At 37.8% G+C, this 22,574-nt stretch overlaps 1 protein-coding gene across 5 annotated transcripts in view; it reads left to right on the top strand.

Annotated features, from left to right (window-relative positions):
• COL24A1 (collagen type XXIV alpha 1 chain) overlaps positions 1-22,574 on the top strand; it is a 377,298-nt gene that overhangs the window by 194,942 nt on the left and 159,782 nt on the right. For all 5 annotated transcript variants that reach the window (XM_036890301.2, XM_057500389.1, XM_057500388.1 and 2 more), the window contains 2 exons: positions 20,653-20,706; positions 22,430-22,483. In XM_036890301.2, the coding sequence (XP_036746196.2) occupies positions 20,653-20,706; positions 22,430-22,483 (108 nt within the window). The remainder of the gene's footprint in view (positions 1-20,652; positions 20,707-22,429; positions 22,484-22,574) is intronic.

Raw genomic sequence — 22,574 nt, 5'->3', positions numbered from 1 at the left:
GCACAGGTAAGAAATCGATTGTTTTTATTTACTTATACTCCTATATAAGGAAAAAAAATTAAGAGAGCTATCTTATTTCCTATGTTCAGTAGTAGGTATGATTTAGCATAATCTCTGTACTACATCATTTCGTCATTCAGTTTTTTGAATTCTTTAGGCACTAGATACTCATCTAAAATGTCCATGTAAAATGTCGTGTACCTTACTTGAAAGGGAAGTAGGCTTAAAGAATTCTTTTTGTAAAGTGAGTCAAATATTCTAAAAAAAATATGATAAACTATCATCTTTGCTACCAAAGGGTCATCAGGCTTTGATGAGCTCCAGAAACTGTCATCCCCAGCCTGTCCAGAAAAGATTTATCACTCATATAGAGAGAGGGATAAATATCTCACTCCAGATGCTCTCTCAGAGAATCTTCCTCATGTTGCATCCCAAATGCTGTATTTTCTTGTACTTTAGACCTGTGAACCAATCCCCAGAAACCAAATATATGCAAAGAACAGTGAAACAGGATAAAACATTTACTTGTCCTGAGGATGATGGCCGCCATTACAAGAAGGTGTAAGTGTATACCTTGGTAGCCACACTACTAAGTATAACAATTATATCTTGCATTCATCAAACTTAAGAGAATATTGAATACAGGTAGAAATCCCCCGTTTTTCCAGAGCCTCAGGCTTTGTTTAAATGGGAATCTGCCTTTGTTTATTAATTCAGACATACTCTTATCTTAGTGATTTTCAGTGTTTTCAAGAATAACACTAGTTTTTACAGGCCAACAAATAGTAGTTGTGCTTTTATGTATTTAGGATATTCTCAACACCTATATATGGACTCACTGACACTTTGCAGTAATTCCATGGCCTGCAGTGGATGGAGGCCTACATGGTGAGCACAAGTTGGATCCTCCAGAAGCAGACTGCTGAGATGGCATTTGCCACAAGATTTATATTAGGAAGCAACACTTGAGAAAAGAGGAAGAGGAAGCAGGACTGGGTGGAGGGAGAAGTTAAACTGATATGGGCCCCACAAAGTTTCAACCATCCCTACAGAAAGCTCTGAATCCTTTATAACCCATCATGCTGGGCTGAATGGTTGGGCTTTTATACTCTAACTTAGCAGTTATTGTATATGCACCACTCTGGGAAAGCTGTGCCTTTGCTCAGAAAGGCGCTCTGAAGCTGAGGCAAACTGTGAAGCTGATGAGAGCTTGGGCGATACGTTCTTCCTCAGAGGAGGATCTGGGGGACTGCAGTTTGCTTGTGTGTCCTGGACCCACTTCTTCAGACTCTTCAGGGAGATGATCCTCTAGATTCTGGTGGATCCTCTTCCGGGAGGACACCTGAGGACTTCATGGTACATATTATAGCCCCTGACACTGCAGCTAGTTTTAGGACTACAGACAATACCCATCTTCTCCCTCTTCCTGAGGATCAAGGTGAATTAATTGTGCCAAGATAGTGACTCTCCCTGGCCTGCTGGTACCTGGATGCAGAGAACATGAAGTGTTTGAGGGCAGCCATAGCTTATAGTTCAAAAGAACCCTCACTGTGTCACCCAGTAAAAATGTGTCCTCCTTGTGGACCAGAACCTCCATCCCTGCAGAGCTTACCCTTTGTGGGAACAATAAGCATGGGGTCCTCCACAGAGATACTGGGAGTAATAGGAAGTAGGATTAATTTTGTTTCTATCCTTTGGTTCTAAGACCAATGAATATTTCCTGTTGGAGACCCAGAACTATATAAATGTCTTTGATTCATTACGTATGCTTTTTCATCCTATAGGATGTTGCTTTATCCTTATAAAGTATCACCTAGTAACTGGCACCTTGTCCTATTTCAGTGCCCTGTCAGATTGGAAGCTTCTTGGTGACATGTGACATAACTATTAGATCTACAGACACTTCCACACTTTAGTTGTTATAAAATGTCTAACAATATTTTGGGGGATCTTGTATGGTAGATTAGACACTTTGCAGGCCATCTGACACTGCTGCTAATTAAGGCCTGAGTGGAGGAAGGCAGCCCATTGTCAGAGTATGTCATTTCTATTAGAATAAATCTTTGGCTCTTACAGAGTGAACTTGCACCCTAGCGGTTGCTTGGTCTCCTTGAAGAATTACATCATATCGCAGACTCAGTGTCGTTCTCTGTTGCTGGCAGTGTGGACATTCAGTGGCAGCAGTGGGTAATTTACCCTTGTTAAATGGGAACCCATGATGTCAGGCCCATGTGTACCCTCCATCTCTCCCACCATGCCCATCCCACTCATGTGCCCATATGCTCAGTTACCAGCACTGAGGTGACTGATCACCAAACTTGCTGACATCACCTTTCTGAGTTAATTTATCTCCTTCCAGGTACTCATCCATGTTTGACCCTCTTTGCTAGGCATTAACAGTTGACACCAAGAACTTCATACTTTTTGTCTAGTTACCCATCCATATGCCTCTTAATCTTTGTTCCCATCTTACGATCTCCTTTCAAGTACCTAACCAACTAGTTGGGTGACTCACAAATGCCCATTAGTCTGTACATATTCTAACATTATGACACTTCTTCCCACAATGTGGATGGTCTGCCAGACACTCTGCCCATTAGAAAGATGTCCCCTTGCCACTGCCTCTTACGGCATTCCCGGGTGACTCTGCAGTGCATCTTCCACCCATTTTCAGTCTGCACCTACACACTAAATGTTGTCAGTTTGGGCTGCTGTAATGAAATATCATAGTCTGGGTGGATTAAATAACAAATGTTTATTTCTCATTCTCTGGATAATTAGAAGTCCAAGATCAAGGTATTGACAGATCTATGCCCAGTAGGGCCCTCTTCCTGGTTTGCAAGTGGCTTTCTTTTTGCTTTATCCTCACGTGGTGCAGAATGAAAGGACTAGCTTTCTTCCTCTTCTTATAAGGATGCTGATCCCATAATGGGAGTTCCATTCTCATGACCTAATTACCTCCCACAGGTGTACCTCCAAATACCATCATGTCAGGGCTTTAGCATATGAATTTTGAAGGTCTACAAGCAGTCAGTCCCTTGCACTAAGCCTACCACCCATAAACCAAGTTCAGGTGTTTTCCCTTCTCCATAAGGTGGTGATAAGGGATGCCCCTGATAGCCAAAGTTGTCAGTTAAAAAAAAAGGGTACTGGTTGGGGATCTGAACTACTTGTTCAGTCAGTTTGCCTGCACCTGCATCCTCATGTTCCAGACTGCACTGGAACTGCTTGATCTTATGTCTGATATGACTCAGCTTATGATAGGTGGGTCCAGGTGCGGGGTCAGTGGTGTCCAGTTGCTGGGTGCTCAGTCTGTGCTGGAGCCTGCTGGCATACTAGAATTTGCCTTTCAAAGCACATTTAATTCTCTGCTGCTGGTGGCCTGGCCTTGCTTCAGAATCCCAAGAGCCTTTGTTGTGTGCTTCCTGTCGAGGCTTGCCATAAGCTCTACATAGCTTTCTTTCCCACCACTGATGTCTCTAATACCACTGGCTCAGTGATATGGCCTGAGGGCAGAGTGCTTACTTCACAGTTTGGACTTGCAGCTTTGCACAATACCTTGAGGTCCTTGCCTGGGTGTTATATTCTTTCTCTTGGAAAAGTGCTCCCAAATTAAAACTCTTCCATGTTTAATTTGATGTTATGTTTAAGTTTTTTATGTTAGAGCTTCCTTGATCAAGTACCTGTAGAATCAGGGGCCATCCTTGCCCTCCTAGCTCCTACCAGTACATTTTGATTAGATCTTTCATTCCTACGGGCTATAGTCCCTTCTTATATGAAGTGCAACAAGTTCCCAAAGGGGTTATGCTGTGACTTACCTCTGTTATTGGCACAATGGCCAGAAGAGGACATATGGACAGATCCTAATTGGGACACATGTTTTTTTTTACAGAGGACACTGATAGCATGAATAAGGAGAGGTAGAACACATTTTAAGAATCTGTTGGTTCAGAATCTTCAGGGACTTCTTTCTGGTGTAGTATCACAAGTGTCAGGGTTCCATTTCCCCTGCTCTCCCAACCACCAAGGCCCTGATCTTAGAATAAAATCTTGTCTTGATTAGGGATTTAATATTTGCTATAGTTTTGTTACTCTGTCTAAAAAATCCTGGGCTCTTGCTCAGTTTTCTCTGCCCTTCCACTGATGGATGTAAGAACCCAAACATCCATTAGGGAGCTCAGGGGCATGTATGGGCCATCAGAGTAGTTTCATTAGGCAAATGTGGCCAGGCCTTTTTGTACCCTCACTAATTAGTTTTTAGATAAAAGCCTCTCTGCTGAATCCTAAGCTTGGAAACATTTGATTACAGAGGTAAAGAAGATTATTCTTAAAGGGTAATGTGGGCAGCTTAACCCTGTTTCCCTCTTCTATCTAATTTGTTCACTCATTCAGTCAACACATATTTATTAATTATGTCTGTATTCCAGGCAGTGTTCTAGGCATAAAGAATACAGTATCAGAAAAGACATCATCCTTGCTTTAGAGAACATGCAGACTAATGAACTTAAAGTCATATCTTGCTGAATGGTGAAGCATGAGTCACAGTGAGCTGAAGCAGCTCACTCCAAGTCACTCTGTCAAAGGAATATATCCTTAACACACAGGTTTCATTTGAAAATAGGAATGAAGTGATCCAAGGGTTAGTGATGTATTTACAAATGAACAGAAAAGGTTTTTTAATTCTTGTTAAGTCATAAAATTTTCTCCAGTGAAAAGGTCTGAAGAAATGTTGGGCAAAAAAACAGACAGGTGGAGCCAAGATGGCGGCGTGAGTAGAGCAGCGGAAATCTCCTCCCAAAACCACATATATCTATGAACATATAACAAAGAAAACTCTTCCTAGAATAAAGACCAGAGGACACAGGACAACATCCAGACCACATCCGCACCTGAGAGAACCCAGTGCCTCGTAAAGGGGGTAAGATACAAGCCCCGGCCCCGCAGGACCCGAGCGCCCCTCCCCCCAGCTCCCGGTGGGAGAAGAGGAGTCAGAGCAGGAGGGAGACGGAGCCCAGGACTGCCGAACACCCAGCCCCAGCCATCCGGGCCAGAGTGCAGACACAGTGCGTGTGTGGGGTCCTGGATACTGGGGAAACAGGGCAGCAAGAATGGTGAGAGGGTACCAGAGGCCTGGTGCCAGAGGACATAAAAAAAGCGAGCGGCCATTTTTTTTTTTTTTTTTTTGCTGTTTTGTTTTGCTGAGCGATTTTTGGAAGTCTTAAAGGGATAGGGACCCCAATACTAGGGAAACAGGGCAGAAAGACTGGTGAGCAGATGCCTGAGGCTGGCGCCGGAGAATAAAGAAAAACGAGTGGCCATTTTTTATTTATTTATTTTTTTAATTTAAAATTTTTTTTTTTTTTTTTGTGGTTGTTGTTTTGTTTTGGTGGGTGCTTTTTGGAAGTCTTAAAGGGGCAGGGCGGGACACTTAATCCAGAGGTAGGGAATCTGGGGATCTCTGGGCACCCTAATCCCCTGGGCTGCAGGGAGCAGGGAGGACCCTTACGGAGATAAATAGCCTCCCGGCTGCTCCCCCTCCAACACGACTCCACCACTTTGGAGTAGCGGCCTGAGCCAGGCCACGCCCACAGCAACAGTGCAGATAAACTCCATAGCAGCCGGGCAGGAAGCAGAAGCCCTGTATGTGCGCAGCTACCCAGCACAAGCCACTACAGGTCGCTGTTCTCCCAGGAGAGGAGGGCCACAAACCAACAAGAAGGGAAGTTCTTCCAGCCGTCACTCGTTCCAGCTCTGAAAACTATTCCTATCACCATGAAAAGGCAAAACTACAGGCAGACAAAGATCACAGAGACAACACCAGAGAAGGAGACAGACCTAACCAGTCTTCCTGACAAAGAATTCTAAATAAAAATCATAAACATGCTGACAGAGATGCAGAGAAATATGCAAGAGAAATGGGATGAAGTCTGGAGGGAGATCACAGATGCCAGAAAGGAGATTACAGAAATGAAACAAACTCTGGAAGGGTTTATAAGCAGAATGGATAGGATGCAAGAGGCCATTGATGGAATAGAAACCGGAGAACAGGAACGCATAGAAGCTGACATAGAGAGAGATAAAAGGATCTCCAGAAATGAAACAATATTAAGAGAACTGTGTGACCAATCCAAAAGAAACAATATCGGTATTATAGGGGTACCAGAAGAAGAAGAGAGAGGAAAAGGGATGGAAAGTATCTTGGAAGAAATAATTGCTGAAAACTTCCCCAAACTGGGGGAGGAAATAGTCGAACAGACCACAGAAATACACAGAACCCACAACAGAAAGGATCCAAGGAGGACAACACCAAGACACATAATAATTAAAATGGCAGAGATCAAGAACAAGGAAAGAGTTTTAAAGGCAGCTAGAGAGAGAAAGGTCACCTATAAAGGAAAACCAATCAGGCTAACATCAGACTTCTCAACAGAAACCCTACAGACCAGAAGAGAATGGCATGATATATTTAATGCAATGAAACAGAAGGGCCTTGAACCAAGGATACTGTATCCAGCACGACTATCATTTAAATATGATGGTGGGATTAAACAATTCCCAGACAAACAAAGCTGAGGGAATTTGCTTCCCACAAACCACCTCTACAGGACATCTTACAGGGAATGCTCTAGATGGGAGCACTCCTAGAAAGAGCACAGAACAAAATACCCAATATATGAAGAAAGGAGGAGGAGGAATAAGAAGGGAGAGAAGGAAAGAATCTCCAGACAGTATATATAACAGCTCAATAAGCGAGCTAAGTTAGGCAGTAAGATACTAAAGAGGCTAACCTTGAACCTTTGGTAACCACGAATTTAAAGCCTGCAATGGCAGTAAGTACATATCTTTCAATAGTCACCCTAAATGTAAATGGACTGAATGCACCAATCAAAAGACACAGAGTAATAGAATGGATAAAAAAGCAAGACCCATCTATATGCTCCTTACAAGAAACTCACCTCAAACCCAAAGACATGTACAGACTAAAAGTCAAGGGATGGAAAAACATATTTCAGGCAAACAACAGCGAGAAGAAAGCAGGGGTTGCAGTACTAATATCAGACAAAATAGACTTCAGAACAAAGAAAGTAACAAGAGATAAAGAAGGACACTACATAATGATAAAGGGCTCAGTCCAACAAGAGGATATAATGATTCTAAATATATATGCACCCAATACAGGAGCACCAGCATATGTGAAACAAATACTAACAGAACAAAAGGGGGAAATAGACTGCAATGCATTCATTCTAGGAGACTTCAACACACCACTCACCCCAAAGGATAGATCCACCGGGCAGAAAATAAGTAAAGACACGGAAGCACTGAACAACACAGTAGAGCAGATGGACCTAATAGATATCTACAAAACTCTACATCCAAAAGTAACAGGATATACATTCTTCTCAAGTGCACATGGAACATTCTCCAGAATAGACCACATACTAGCCCACAAAAAGAGCCTCAGCAAAATCCAAAATATTGAAATTCTACCAACCAATTTTTCAGACCACAAAGGTATAAAACTAGAAATAAATTCTACAAAGAAAACAAAAAAGGCTCACAAACACATGGAGGCTTAACAACACGCTCCTAAATAATAAATGGATCAACGAACAAATTAAAATAGAGATCAAGGTATATATAGAAACAAATGACAACAATAACACTAAGCCCCAACTTCTGTGGGACACAGCAAAAGCAGTCTTAAGAGGAAAGTATATAGCAATCCAAGCATATTTTAAAAAGGAAGAGCAATCCCAAATGAATGGTCTAATGTCACAATTATCGAAATTGGAAAAAGAACAAATGAGGCCTAAGGTCAGCAGAAGGTGGCACATAATAAAGATCAGAGAAGAAATAAATAAAATTGAGCAGAGTAAATCAATAGCAAAAATCAATGAAACCAAGAGCTGGTTCTTCAAGAAAATAAACAAAATAGATAAGCCTCTAGCCAGATTATTCAGAGGAAAAGAGAGTCAACACAAATCAACAGTATCAGAAACGAGAAAGGAAAATCACGACGGACCACACAGAAATACAAAGAATTATAAGAGAATACTATGAAAACCTATATGCTAACAAGCTGGGAAACCTAGGAGAAATGGACAACTTCCTAGAAAAATACAACCTTCCAAGACTGACCCAGAAAGAAACAGAAAATCTAAACAGACCAATTACCAGCAATGAAATGGAAGCGGTAATAAAAAAACTACCAAAGAACAAAACCCCTGGGCCAGATGGATTTACCTCGGAATTTTATCAGACATACAGGGAAGACATAATACCCATCCTCCTTAAAGTTTTCCAAAAAATGGAGGAGGAGGGGATACTCCCAAACTCATTCTATGAAGCTAACATCACCCTAATACCAAAACCAGGCAAAGACCCCACCAAAAAAGAAAACTACAGACAAATATCCCTGATAAATGTAGACGCAAGAATACTCAACAAAATATTAGCAAACTGAATACATCGATGTATTACATTTGATGTATTAAAAAATACATCAAAAGGATCATACACCATGACCAAGTGGGATTCATCCCAGGGATGCAAGGATGGCACAACATTCGAAAGTCCATCAACATCATCCATCACATCAACAAAAAGAAAGACAAAAACCACATGATCATCTCCATAGATGCTGAAAAAGCATTCGATAAAGTTCAACATCCATTCATGATAAAAACTCTCAGCAAAATGGGTATAGAGGGCAAGTACCTCAACATAATAAAGGCCATCTATGATAAACCCACAGCCAACATTATATTGAACAGCGAGAAGCTGAAAGCATTTCCTCTGAGATCGGGAACTAGACAGGGAAGCCCACTGTCCCCACTGTTATTTAACATAGTACTGGAGGTCCTAGCCATGGCAATCAGACAAAACAAAAAAATACAAGGAATCCAGATTGGTAAAGAAGAAGTTAAACTGTCACTATTTGCAGATGACATGATACTGTACATAAAAAACCCTAAAGACTCCACCCCAAAACTACTAGAACTGATATTGGAATAGAGCAAAGTTGCAGGATACAAAATCAACACACAGAAATCTGTGTCTTTCCTATACACTAAAAATGGACCAACAGAAAGAGAAATCAGGAAAACAACTCCATTCACAATTACAACAACAACAACAAAATACCTAGGAATAAACCTAACCAAAGAAGTGAAAGACTTATACTCTGAAAACTACAACTCACTCTTAAGAGAAATTAAAGGGGACACTAACAGATGGAAGCTCATCCCATGCTTGTGGCTAGGAAGAATTAATATCGTCAAAATGGCCATCCTGCCCAAAGCAATATACAGATTTGATGCAATCCCTATGAAACTACCAGCAACATTCTTCAATGAACTGGAACAAATCATTCAAAAATTCATATGGAGACACCAAAGACCCCGAATAGCCAAAGCAATCCTGAGAAAGAAGAATAAAGTAGGGGGGATCTCACTCTCCAACTTCAATCTCTACTATAAAGCCATAGTAATCAAGACAATTTGGTACTGGCACAAGAACAGAGCCACAGACCAATGGAACAGACTAGAGAATCCAGACATTAACCCGGACATATATGGTCAATTAATATTTGATAAAGGAGCCATTGACATACAATGGGGAAATGACAGTCTCTTCAACAGATGGTGCTGGCAAAACTGGACAGCTACATGTAGGAGAATGAAACTGGACCACTGTCTAACCCCATATACAAAAGTAAACTCAAAATGGATCAAACACCTGAATGTAAGTCATGAAACCATTAAACTCTTGGAAGAAAACATAGGCAAAAACCTCTTAGACATAAACATGAGTGACCTCTTCTTGAACATATCTCCCTGGGCAAGGAAAACAACAGCAAAAATGAACAAGTGGGACTACATTAAGCTGAAAAGCTTCTGTACAGCAAAAGACACCATCAATAGAACAAAAAGGAACCCTACAGTATGGGAGAATATATTTGAAAATGACACATCCGATAAAGGCTTGACGTCCAGAATATATAAAGAGCTCACACGCCTCAACAAACAAAAACCAAATAACCCAATTTAAAAATGGGCAGAGGAACTGAACAGACAGTTCTCCAAAAAAGAAATACAGATGGCCAACAGACACATGAAAAGACACTCCACATCGCTAATTATCAGAGAAATGCAAATTAAAACTACAATGAGGTATCACCTCACACCAGTAAGGATGGCTGCCATCCAAAAGACAAACAACAACAAATGTTGGCGAGGCTGTGGAGAAACGGGAACCCTCCTACACTGCTGGTGGGAATGTAAATTAGTTCAACCATTGTGGAAAGCAGTATGGAGGTACATCAAAATGCTCAAAACAGACTTACCATTTGACCCAGGAATTGCACTCCTAGGAATTTACCCTAAGAATTCAGCAATCAAGTTTGAGAAAGACCAATGCACCCCTATGTTTATCGCAGCACTATTTACAATAACCAAGAAATGGAAGCAACCTAAATGTCCATCGATAGATGAATGGATAAAGAAGATGTGGTGCATATACACAATGGAATACTACTCAGCCATAAGAAAAGGGCAAATCCTACCATTTGCAGCAACATGGACGGAGCTGGAGGGTATTATGCTCAGTGAAACAAGCCAAGCAGAGAAAGAGAAATACCAAATGATTTCATTCATCTGTGTAATATAAGAACAAAGGAAAAACTGAAGGAACAAAACAGCAGCAGAATCACATAACTCAAGAATGGACTAACAGGTACCAAAGGGAAAGGGTGGGTAGGGAAAGAGGATGGGTGGGTAGGGAGGGATAAGGGGGGAAAGAAGAAGGGGGATATTAAGATTAGCATGCATGGGGGGTGGGAGAAAGGGGAGGGCTGTACAACACAGAGAAAGCAAGTAGTGATTCTACAACATTTTGCTATGCTGATGGACAGTGACAGTAAAGGGGTTTATAGGGGGAACCTGGTATAGGGGAGAGCCTAGTAAACATAATATTCATCATGTAAGTGTAGATTAATGATACCAAAAAAAAAAAAAAGGCAGTTCCTGTGTGGTGTCCTCCAATGAGTACTACACAAGGGTATGAAGGGCATATAAAACTGTAGGCAAACGGTGTGTTTGTGTTTATACAGAGGATCAAAGCCTAATTGGGCTACCCCAAAAATGAACTAAGATATGATATGAAAAAGAACTTCCAACATCAGCACTCTCTGGAAGACTCATGCCAGAAGATGATCATCAAAAAACCCCAACAAAGATCCACGCACTGCTGCAGCTGTAGATGCACTCATCCCACCAGTTCCTGGACTTGCCATGGGAATGAGGAAGGAGATATCTAAGCTGGCCTGTGCATACAGTAAAACAACAAATTTGACTGGATCTATACTGTTGGAACTCAATCAAGAATTAGGAGAAGTGCAAATTGTAGTGCTCCAAAATCTTACAACTACAGACTATCTACTGTTAAAAGAACATAAGGGATGTGAACATTCCCCAGGAATGAGTTGTTTTAATTTGTCTGATTTCTCTCAGACTGTTCAAGTTCAGTTGGACAATATCCACCATATCATAGATAATTTTTCACAAATGCCTAAGGTGCCTAACTGGTTTTCTTGGTTTCACTGGAGATGGCTGATAATTACAGGTATGCTTTGGTTATGTAACTGTACTCCTATTATGTTAATGTGTGTGCGCAATTTAATTAGTAGTTTAAAACCTATACATGCTGAAGTTACTCTACAAGAATATATGTCAAAGAAATAATCAATCTTCCCATGTTTTCTTCCGCCTGCTACCTCTATAGCTTTTCTTCTTCCTTCCTAATTACAACCCTTAAATAGAATTCGTACCTCATATCAAAATTTCCGAGTATCATAATTCTTCCAACTGGTAAAGATACCTCAAGACAAATGCTGGGCATAGGAAGCCACAGGGCATAAATTTGCAAAGAAGTAAAAAGCTAACCTTTTCAAACAATAAGGCTTCTCTCTCACTTACCAACTTCACATTTCCCTGTATGGCCCTGGAAGATGACTGGTTAGCCAGAGACGGGTAAGATTCCTCAAGGGAGGAACAACCTAAGACAGGCACAGTCGCAGGGGGGTCATCAGGTGAGAAATTGGGGATCAAAAGAGGTGAGGCTTAGAACCTCACCCCCCCTGTTCTGAGAGAAATCTTCTGCATACGTGGATGTTTTATTGCCCTTGTCTAGCTTGGATTAACACATAGTCTACAGGCACACACCTGATCATCTACATTTGCTCTCTTACAACACTGAACTATGTTTTCTACCTTTATCTTGTATCTACCTACCACTTCAGCATTTTATTAAAAATAATAATAATAAAGAGAGAAATGTGGTATCCACATATAAATCAAGTATAAAAATCAAATGAGTATTCATATTTGAACTGACTGTTTATAGTTCATAATGCATGAACAAAACCGAAAGTTTCTGTGATGACTGCCCTTGTACTGTTCACCATGTAACTTATTCACTATGTAAGAATTTGTTCTCCATGTAAGAACTTGCTCGTTATGCTTCAGAAGATTGGAGACTGATGAAAATTAGGCTTGGGGTGGATTAATGATTGCGCATTGAGCATTGACTCCCCTATACAGAATTTTATTGTTGTTAACAACCATTTGATCAATAAATATGAGAGATGCCCTCAAAAAGAAAAACAAAAAAACCCAAATAGACAGTACCCTCCTTTTAACAGTGTGCTTGGTTTCTGTGGATGGTCAGCTCTGTCAGTTTTCTTTTTCTCAACCTGCTCCTCAAATGTTATTGTTTTTGGCCTTTTCCTTTTCTCCTTCTACCTACTCTCTGGTGAGTCATCTACTCTCTCAGTCTTTAACTATATGTTTGCTGATGATTCATAGATATCTTTCCTTAGCCCTGGAGCCACATTATTCAATTGTGTAGTGAATATTCCTACCAGAATGTCTCATAGATATCTCATATTCATCATATCTAAAAAATTCCTCTTTCTTACCCAAATGGATTACACACACTTTCTTTCCATTTTTCTCTATCTTCTCCCTTATCTGTCTACACTGACAATAGTGTGTATCATTGTCTTCTTGTACAAAAGTGTCAAGGTACAAGGTCTTGAGGTGGGGAAATAAATATTAGATATGAAAGCATATTTTCCCATGTGGTACTTGAAGTTATCCTCTCATTTGTGGCCAATCTTCTGTTTCTTCTGCCTTCAAGAATTTGTGCTAGGTTGTATCATCTAAAATTCCTATTTTTTAAAATAAAAAATAGTCAAGTATCAGCAATTTCATATAGTGCACCTGAATAACACTTTTATTATGGTAAGATGACTTATAAGATTGTTTTATTTTTAAACAAAGTAAGCACAATAACACTAATGCAAATGCTGCAGTTAATATGTTTCCACAATAAAACAGAACTAAATCCTAGAGAATTAGCATTGTATGTTGCATTTTCAAATGAATTTGAAAAGCTTTGGGGTTGGAAATTCTTTATCCTGTAAGTGAAGCTGTTTATACATTGAAAAGAAAATTTTAAACAATATAGAGAAGTTCTAAACCATAGTGAAGACATGATGAATTTCTTAAGATAATTTTCAAGCCTAGGAACTTTATATTAAAAAAAAATTAAACATTTTAGTTTCAACTAGGAAATATTCTAATTTTATATCAGTCTTTAGTGAATAATAAGCAGGATGTGGTTTACTTTTAAAATACAGAACTACAGTATATTTAGAGTTTTTACTGACTTTGGAAAAAATAGTCTTTCTTTTCAATTCTAACACATGATTTGTTATACATAGGCTTATTGGCCTTATGAATTTCTTCTTTAGCTAACAAAATCTTTAATGTAGACTATTATATATCCTTTTTTGCAAAAAGTAAAATGTTTTTAATTATTGTAGAGTTGTCTAGATCTTAACACACAACATGTTCTGGTTAAAAGCTTTGTCATTTTCCTTAATATGCATTAGATGTGGACTCAGTGTTCTGAAACATTTTTAATGAAAATTCTTGGTCAAAAAGGTATAAGTTGCTTGTAATTCTTACAAATGAAGACTATGGCTTCAGTGATTGCTTTGTATTAAACTTAAACACTCATCAGCAATGGTTTGGGTTTTGTGGACCATACAGTCTCTGTTGCAGCTACTCAACTCTTCCTTCATTGGGTGAAAGCAGCCATGGACAAAAGGTAAACAAAGAAGTTTGACTGTATTCCATTGAAACTTCATTTACAAGAACAGGCAGCCAGGCCTTGGGGTCACAGTTTACTGACTCCTACTTTATCTGATATTCTATAGTACTTATCTTCTGGCAGTTTTTGCCATCTACTTCATATTTTAGTTACTAGTTATTTTTAAATTGAGTAGTATAGTGCTCTATACATGATACATAATCAATAACTAATGAAACAAAAATGGAGCTTTATGCATTTCATCTTTGGGAAAATGTGTATCTTCCAACAGTGATAATCTAGAATGTTCCTGCAGAAGTGTACAACTTGAAAACAGATATAAGAAACTAAAGAAAACTTTTGGGAGGAATAAAAGTCTTAATAAAATATCAATTCAAACCAAGAATAAAATGTAGTCATTGTGATGGTTTTAAAATATGTCTGCAAAATCTTTGATATTCTTCCCTCCAAAAGGTGGAGTCTTCTTTCTACCTCTGAATGTGAAGTGGACCTAGTGACTTGCTTCTAATGAATAGGGTATGGTGAAAGAGGTCTTGTGTGATCAGATCATAAAAGACATTGCAGTTTCTTCCTTGCTCAGTTACTCTCCTGTGGCACTTGCTCTGGGTAAAGCCATCTACTGTGTAGTCAGGCCCTACAGAGGCCTACATGGTGAGAAGTTGTGGCTTCCTGCCAACAGCCAGTGAGGACCTGATGTCTCCAGCCAGCAGCCTTCTTTGAAATGTATTCACTAGCCTCAGTCAAGCCTTCAGATGATGGCAGCCTGTGTTAAGTCTTGCCTGCGAACTCAGGAAAGCTCTGAGCCAGAACCAGCCATCTAAGCTGCTCTCGAATTCTTGACCAACAGAAACTGTGAGATAATAAGTGTTTATTGTTTTAAGCCACTAACTTCTGAGGTAATTTGTTAGGAAGCAGTAGATAGCTAACCCCAATAATGTAAAAGGTTTCAACATTTGTTTAGAAATGAAGAGTGAACTGAAAGGAACAGAAATAGAAGTAAGTCACCATATTTTTATACTGAAGGCCCATAGTAAAAAAAAAAAAAACAAATAAATTATGGCTTTTTCCACATACACATAACATGCATTTAAGCACTTTAAAATTGGAAATATAATTGTTTGCCCTTGGCTGTCATTCATATATATATATATATGTGACATATTATATATATATGAATGATGGCTTAAATATATATATGGCACTTGATATTTCATGGAAAAAATTAGAACAAGTCACATCACTACAGCCTATCCTGTTAAACAGTGTTTCTGCTAATAGAACAAGGTTATGGGGCAACTTTGCTCAGCACATGACTTTCAGGTGTGAGTTCTACGACTTGCAAAGCATTCCTCGTGTAAGAACACTGTCTAGAGATAGGAAGCTGACTAGGGCATAGCCCTCTGGAGCAGATCCTCTTGCCACTGTCTTCCCTCTAATACTAATGTGTTGGTTCCAAACAATCAAGATGGATTAGGCCATATGTTAGCCTGTTAAAAAAATTCATTCTATGAAACAAAGCAAAAGGGTTGGTCTTGAATATAATTTCCTTCTATTCAGAAAGCATTTTTCTTTCATAGATGAGTTGCCTTTTTTGGCAGACAGCAACAAACTAGATTCTAAATAGAATAATTTTTCAAATTCTGTTCTCAAGAAGTTATAGTGCCTCCTCCTTTTTCCTGCCAAACATCTTAAAAGAATAAACTACACACTTTTTTTTACCACTTTCCCTACACGCATGGTCTCTTGACCCTTTGGCAAACATATTCAAAACCACAAAAGCTACTGAAATTGTTCTTGGAGATCACCAACAACCAAATGCTTTGACTGTCTCAATGCGCAACATTCTCAGTCCTTCCCGCGGAACACTGATTCTCTCTCCTGGAAACTTGACCCGACCTTAACTTTTTTACACATTCCTTGTTCTCCTTTCTGACTCTTCCTTTTGTCTTCTATCTTTTGCTTCCAAAGAATCTTCATTAAGATTCTCTCCTGTGTCCTATTATCGTAGGTACTGCGATTTCAATAAATGATTTTTCTATGGACTCACAAGTTAATATTTCAGGACAGAGTAAGAACCACAACTACCCCATGGCATAATTCATTATTTTTTCCTCTACTTCTGGCTTCTCCCATTTCTTTGAATCATGATACTATTGTCATAACAGTCATTACACTGAAATCAGACTATTACAATAGCTTGTAACTCTCCACCCATTTCTATTTTTTTCCAAACATTAGCACAGTGTTGTTAAATTACTATCCATTCATTGTAGATATGATTATATTCCTCCTTTACTCAAACCTCAATGATTCTTCTACAGAGACAAATTCTTCTGCAAATACCGTGAACACAAATGTCTCCCTTGTCATTCAAAGTTGTATTCAAAGCCACGAATAGTTTATCACCAATTTATCTACCCCAGTCTATTTCCTACACAAATCCTGTGTCCCAGACAATCTGGATTTGCTTTATGTTTCCCAAATGTTTTATCATTTCTTACTTCTCACCTTCTGTTCATCATTCCCTCTAGCTTGAATATGTTTTCACCATCTATCTTGGCAACATTTAGCCATATCTCAAACACTGTCTTTGCTGTAAGCTTTTCCTTATGTTCTCAACCAGTTATAATTCTCCGCCTTTGCATTATATAGAATTAAAATTTTTCTTCTCTTAATTTACAGAAAATTTGTGTTTACCTTACCCAGCTTATTAGGTTATGAACTTCTTTTTTTTTTTTGGTATCATTAATATACAGTTACATGAGCAACATTGTGGTTACTAGATTCCCCCCATTCCCAAGTCCCCACCACATACCCCATTACAGTCACTGTCCATCAAGGTTATGAACTTATTATATTTTGCTCATTTTTGTACCCTCTTCAAGTCTTAGCACAGGGCTTATTACACAGACAAATAAATGTATGTTTAATACTTTTTTCTTCAGGTCATTGTGCATTTATTGAACAAGTTTACTTGCAATCTAACTCAGAAGTTGTTTCAGTGCATTTTATGCCAGCTTCATTTAGATATATAGAAAAGAACTAAGCTGGATTCCTATCTTATACCCTGTGAAAAAGGTAGACTCCAGATTGGATTAAAGATCTGCATAGAAAAGTTGACACTGCAGAAAGAATGCCCATTACCTAATGACATAAAAGTATGGAAAGCCTTCTTAAACAAGATCCAGAAAATATAAGGCAAAAAACTGTTGGATGTGACTACATCAAAATTAAGGATTTCTGTCAAAGAAGGACATAAAAAATAACCTCACAGATGAGGATCATGAGAAGGAATTTACAGCATCTGAACCAGCAAAGAGTTTATATCTTGAATGTGTAAAAATTCCAAAGAATATACAAAAATCATTATGAAAAATATAGGAAACCTTAAAAGCAAAAACTGAGCAAAGGATTTTGATAGATATTGTACAGAGTAAGTCCCTAAGTCTGCCAAGCATGTGAAGCGAAGTTCAGACTCACTAGTTATCAGAGAATTTCAAATTAAAGTAACCTTGAGCTACCACTCTATATATATGTTGACATAAGTCATTTTCTAAAGTTTACCCTTCTCATGGGTTTTATGTCTAACAAACCAGACTATTATGTGTGTAAAATTTTGCACAAAATGGTTTCATAATGAAAAGGATCCTTTTGAAAGTGATGTATGCTTTTTCTTACTCAACATTATTTTCTTAAAATGTTTATTCATGTTGATATATGTTGATCTATCTGGTCTATTAATTTTAGCTGCTATTGAGTTTTTCCATTGTATGAATAAATTTCAGTTTATGTTTCCATACTGATAATTCATATGGTTCTATTGTTTTATTTAAGTAATGCTGCAGTGAACATCTTTCTGTGTATCTCCTAGTGCATACATGTGAGAGTAGAAACTCATGTAAACAATTTGAAATGAAAGTGCTAAGTTGTAGATTAAGTCCATCTTCACTTTTACTACATTCAGTAAATTGCTCTCCAAAGTGATGTATGAATTTATACTCCTTCCTATGTATGAATTTTTCCCCACATTCTAGCCAACACTTTTGGTGTTATCAAATTTGACATGTTTGTTATAGGCCTTTCAAGGTCTAGCAGTAGTGAAAGGAACCATTTTAAATCTACATTCTTCAATTTAAGTTTTATTAAATATTCCTTGTGGTCATGAATGTAAATCTATAAACTGCCTATTTTCCAGTGAGAACCTATCCAATTATGCCTTTTGATGGATTCAAATACATCAGGGATGACAAACTCAAATGACCTATTAGTACGAGGCTGGTAGCAGAAATCAGTGAAATGGGTCAGGTATAAGAGACAAGAGAGACTGGTGGGGACTGTGGTGAACTAAAGAGCACTGGTGAAGTTGCTACTTAGAGCTGTAGATATTTGCCTTGGAGAATGATTGTCTATACTTGCTAGCTCACCTGAAGCTAGGAATCTTATGAATCTTTATATATAAAATCTCTAGATTTTTAAATCTTAGCACCTACTTTAGTTTCTTTTAAGTAGTAAGTAAGTGCTGTGGGCTAAGCAGAATAGGTGGTATTCTGTGGTGTACATGGTCAATATTGGGATAAGCTAATGGGCCTATTCCATTCACTCACCTAGATCATATGTATTAGAAAAAGGTTTATTTTCCCTGGAGCATGATCAGTCTGTTTTCAGGTTCTGCTATTTTTTTTACTATCTCACAAAAGAGTTTTATTTGACTGCTCCTGCTCAGATTTGAATGACTCACCATTTATCATTGATTGCCTCACAGTATGTGTTGTCTTTTAAACTTAATAACCAAAGAAGTAAATGCAGATCACTTCCAGTTGTAACTAATCATTAATATTAGCATAGTGTTTAAGAATATATATCAGTGCTGTCCAATTGAAATAATAATGCAAGTCACAAATGTAATTCAAAATTTTCCAGAAGTCATATTAAAAAGGTAGAAACAGTTAAAATTGATTTTAATAATATTTAAGCTGGTGTATCCAAGGCATTATCATTTTAATATGTAATCAGTGTAAACAATCATTATTTAGATACTTTGTATTCTTTTGTAATAAGTCTTCAAAATTTGGTGTTTTTTATATTTGCAGCACATGTCAATTTGACTAGCCACATTTCAAGTGCTCAGTAGCTACTTAAACTCATCTACCTCAGCAAGCTGCTCAACTCATTTGCCTCATCTGTAAAAGGGGAATCATGGTAACAGTACCAAATATGGTTGTTGTGAGGATTAAATCAGGTACATAGAAAGTGCTTAACATATATTCGTATATATGTGATCACAAGATAAATAGATTAATACATGGGTAGAGAGGTAGATAGATATTAATAAGAATAAGGACAGATGTTTGTGGATAAAATCACGCCCCATGCATTAACTTCAGTTAGCTTCAGCACAGCAAACCATTTTTTCATGATTCTAGTGCTTTCTGTATTATACGATAATCTATTTAAGCAGATCTTTGCTTCATAGTTACTGAAAAAAGAAATGTTTCACACATCATTAAATAAAGTGGAAAATAACTTCTTCATAATTGAAGACAGGAGAATGATTTATGCTCTCCTTGTAAAGCTTGCTCTGTTAATCTTTTGCTTTCTGTGCTGGGGGAGGTAGAATCCATAAAGACAACCGTAGATGAACCTTGACCCTTATTCACTCTGAAAGAGTGTTACCGTTTGCTTTCTTTCACTTCCTCCAGTACACCAAATTCATTTTTTAATCAAGTTACTCTGCCTAGAACACTCTTCCTCCATTCTTTACTTGGCTCACTGGCCTCTTCTCACTCTTCAGCTTTCAGATAGTGTCAGGCCTTAGGTTTACCTAACCATCTTTCCAGAGATCTTCTCTTATTCTCCACCCCAGCATCATAGTCGTTTCTTTTACCAGCCTATATCATAATTTGTAATCATTCAGTTTTTAATTTAGTTGTTTTTGTCTCTCTTACAAGTATCTTCACCTCATAAGGACAGGGTCTAAGTCTGCTTTACTCACTAGTGAAATCTCAACAGCCGGCGGAGTGCTTGGCACACCTCCAAATATTTCTTGAGTAAATGAATTCATGGGTGTGTGCTGTTCCCTCATGTATTCAGTAGATTTCAAGGAGGGAACTCACAGAAATGATTTCTTAAGCTAATGTGACCACATCAAAAAGCTATGGAAACTGCAGGAGTTTTTATAATACCCATTAGATTGTAAATTCCACAAGGACTGAAACTGTTTGGGTTTGAAACTCAGTGCCGCCCAGCACAGGGCCAGTCACATATGACACATTCATATGTATTTGTTGATGGACTGAATAGATTAATTAATTCTGGTATGAAGCCTTAGGCTGGACACCTATACCAGGAGAATTTTACTTTAAGATAAAATTTAGGTTGACTTACAAATATAATGATTACAGGTGATTTAAAACTAGGGTGCTATAATAGCAGTGCAGTATATGTATATTTTCTGTTTGTCTTTTTTCCTAAAAGGGACCTGTTGGTGTACCTGGAGAAGTTGGGATGACTGGAAACATTGGTGAAAAGGTAATTTCTTTCATTATTTTGTCCAGTAATAAGAATTCTAGGTTTAACTCAAAGGAGAGACATCCGTATGATATTTTATGTTAATTAGAAATCACTCATAACTTTAAACACATTACCTGCACTGAATCTCTTAAATATATTGAAATATAGCTAGTATTATATATGTTTCTAATTTTTAAAGGGCAGAGTACTCTTTTGGTTGTAATGATATGGTCTGGAGAGAAAAGATGAAACTGATGGTCTATGTTTTGACTAGAAAATATTTAAATCTAATTTTAACCCATCTCTTCCCAATATCTCTTTTCTGTTAGTGTGCATAGACCTATCTCTGTTCTTTAAGATTTCCAGAATAAAGTAATCTCATCTTTGCAATCACCCATTCCTCCATCCTCTATGCTTTTTCTCTTAGCAGGTCTTAGAGTTTTCTCTTCACAACTCATCCTTTCTAACAGTCAACCCAAAGCCACCCCCTCAGACACTCTTTTATCAATTTGTCTTAAATTCACGCTTTCTCACTTTTATCCTGCCCTTTCCCTGTCTGTAGTCTAGTCCATCCTACGTAATATAATCAGAGGACCAACTTGATGAGTCATGATGAAACATTCTGAAACACCATTGGCTCCCTGTTGTTGACCCTATTAACTCCTCTGTCTGCTGTCAAGATGCTGCATAATTTTCACTTAATCAGTTTGTACAACAAATTCTCTATCTTCCAATATAAACCTTTCTCTCTTCCCTGTCTCATACACTTGTTCCTATTCCTAGTCTTACTATTTTTTTGGTTTAGAATATCCTCTCCTCTTCCCTCTCTTTATTCAAAGCCAATTTGTAGGACTCAAATTCCTATCTCCTCCATATAATCGTCCCAGATTTTTCAAATTTTTCCTGATTTCTTTCCTTCCTGGACTTAGAGTAAGTGCCAGATAATTTAACATTTAATTGTACTGGAATTGATTCAATTTTGTTAATGTCACGTCTCCAACTGAGGATACACTCTAAGTCAAATTTCTATTCTCTCTCTCCAATTCACTTATTACATTAAAGTGCTTAATATATATTTATTGATTTTTATTAACAATATAGCATTGATTTTTAATATAACAATATAAAAATAATAAAATGAGCTAGTTAAACAATTTTAGTCTTATAGTTTTTTCATTCTTGTTTAGTTACTTCTGGACTAAGTCAAAACTTTTACGCTAAGATTTTGACAATCCTGGAAATTTTAATGTGAACTAGTTTAGTCTTTTTAATCTGCTATAGCATATTTTACTGTCATGATTATACTTATTTGTGGTGGAAAGGCTACAGAAATAAAATTTTGTTCAGTGTTCAGGTTAGTTAATATTTGTAATATACCTTACTACCTTTTTCATATTTTGTCTCAAAATTATAAGCATTTCTACTTACAAACTAGCACATGATACACAATCTTTTTTAAGTCCTGTTTATTCATAATTTCTATTCATTTTAATAAGACTTTTAATAGTTTATCCCTTGAAAAATATTGTAAGAGAATTTTTATTGTATTAAAAGTCAACCAATTTTAGGATAAAAATGCAAATTTGTAGATTTAAAATAATTAGTAAATTAGGAATGAGATATGCATGTAAGATATGATTATGATGGACAATTTTCCTGTCTAGGCTTAGCTCAATCATGACTAATTAACATACCTCAATATTTCTCTCTCTCTCTTTTTTTTTTTTTTTTGTTCTAAAAGGGAGAGCGTGGAAGTCCAGGTCCAGTAGGTCCTCAGGGGGAAAAGGGCGCTATGGTAAGAGCTCAGAGATGTGAAAGATGTTTCCAGAGATCATAATAAGGTTAAGGTATTCTAGAAGTGGAATTGCCTTGAAAGGAATTTATAT

The sequence above is a fragment of the Manis pentadactyla genome, chromosome 4 (assembly GCF_030020395.1).
Source record: "Manis pentadactyla isolate mManPen7 chromosome 4, mManPen7.hap1, whole genome shotgun sequence".
Classification (NCBI taxonomy): domain Eukaryota; kingdom Metazoa; phylum Chordata; class Mammalia; order Pholidota; family Manidae; genus Manis; species Manis pentadactyla.
This window is presented reverse-complemented; position numbering and strand designations above follow the sequence as displayed.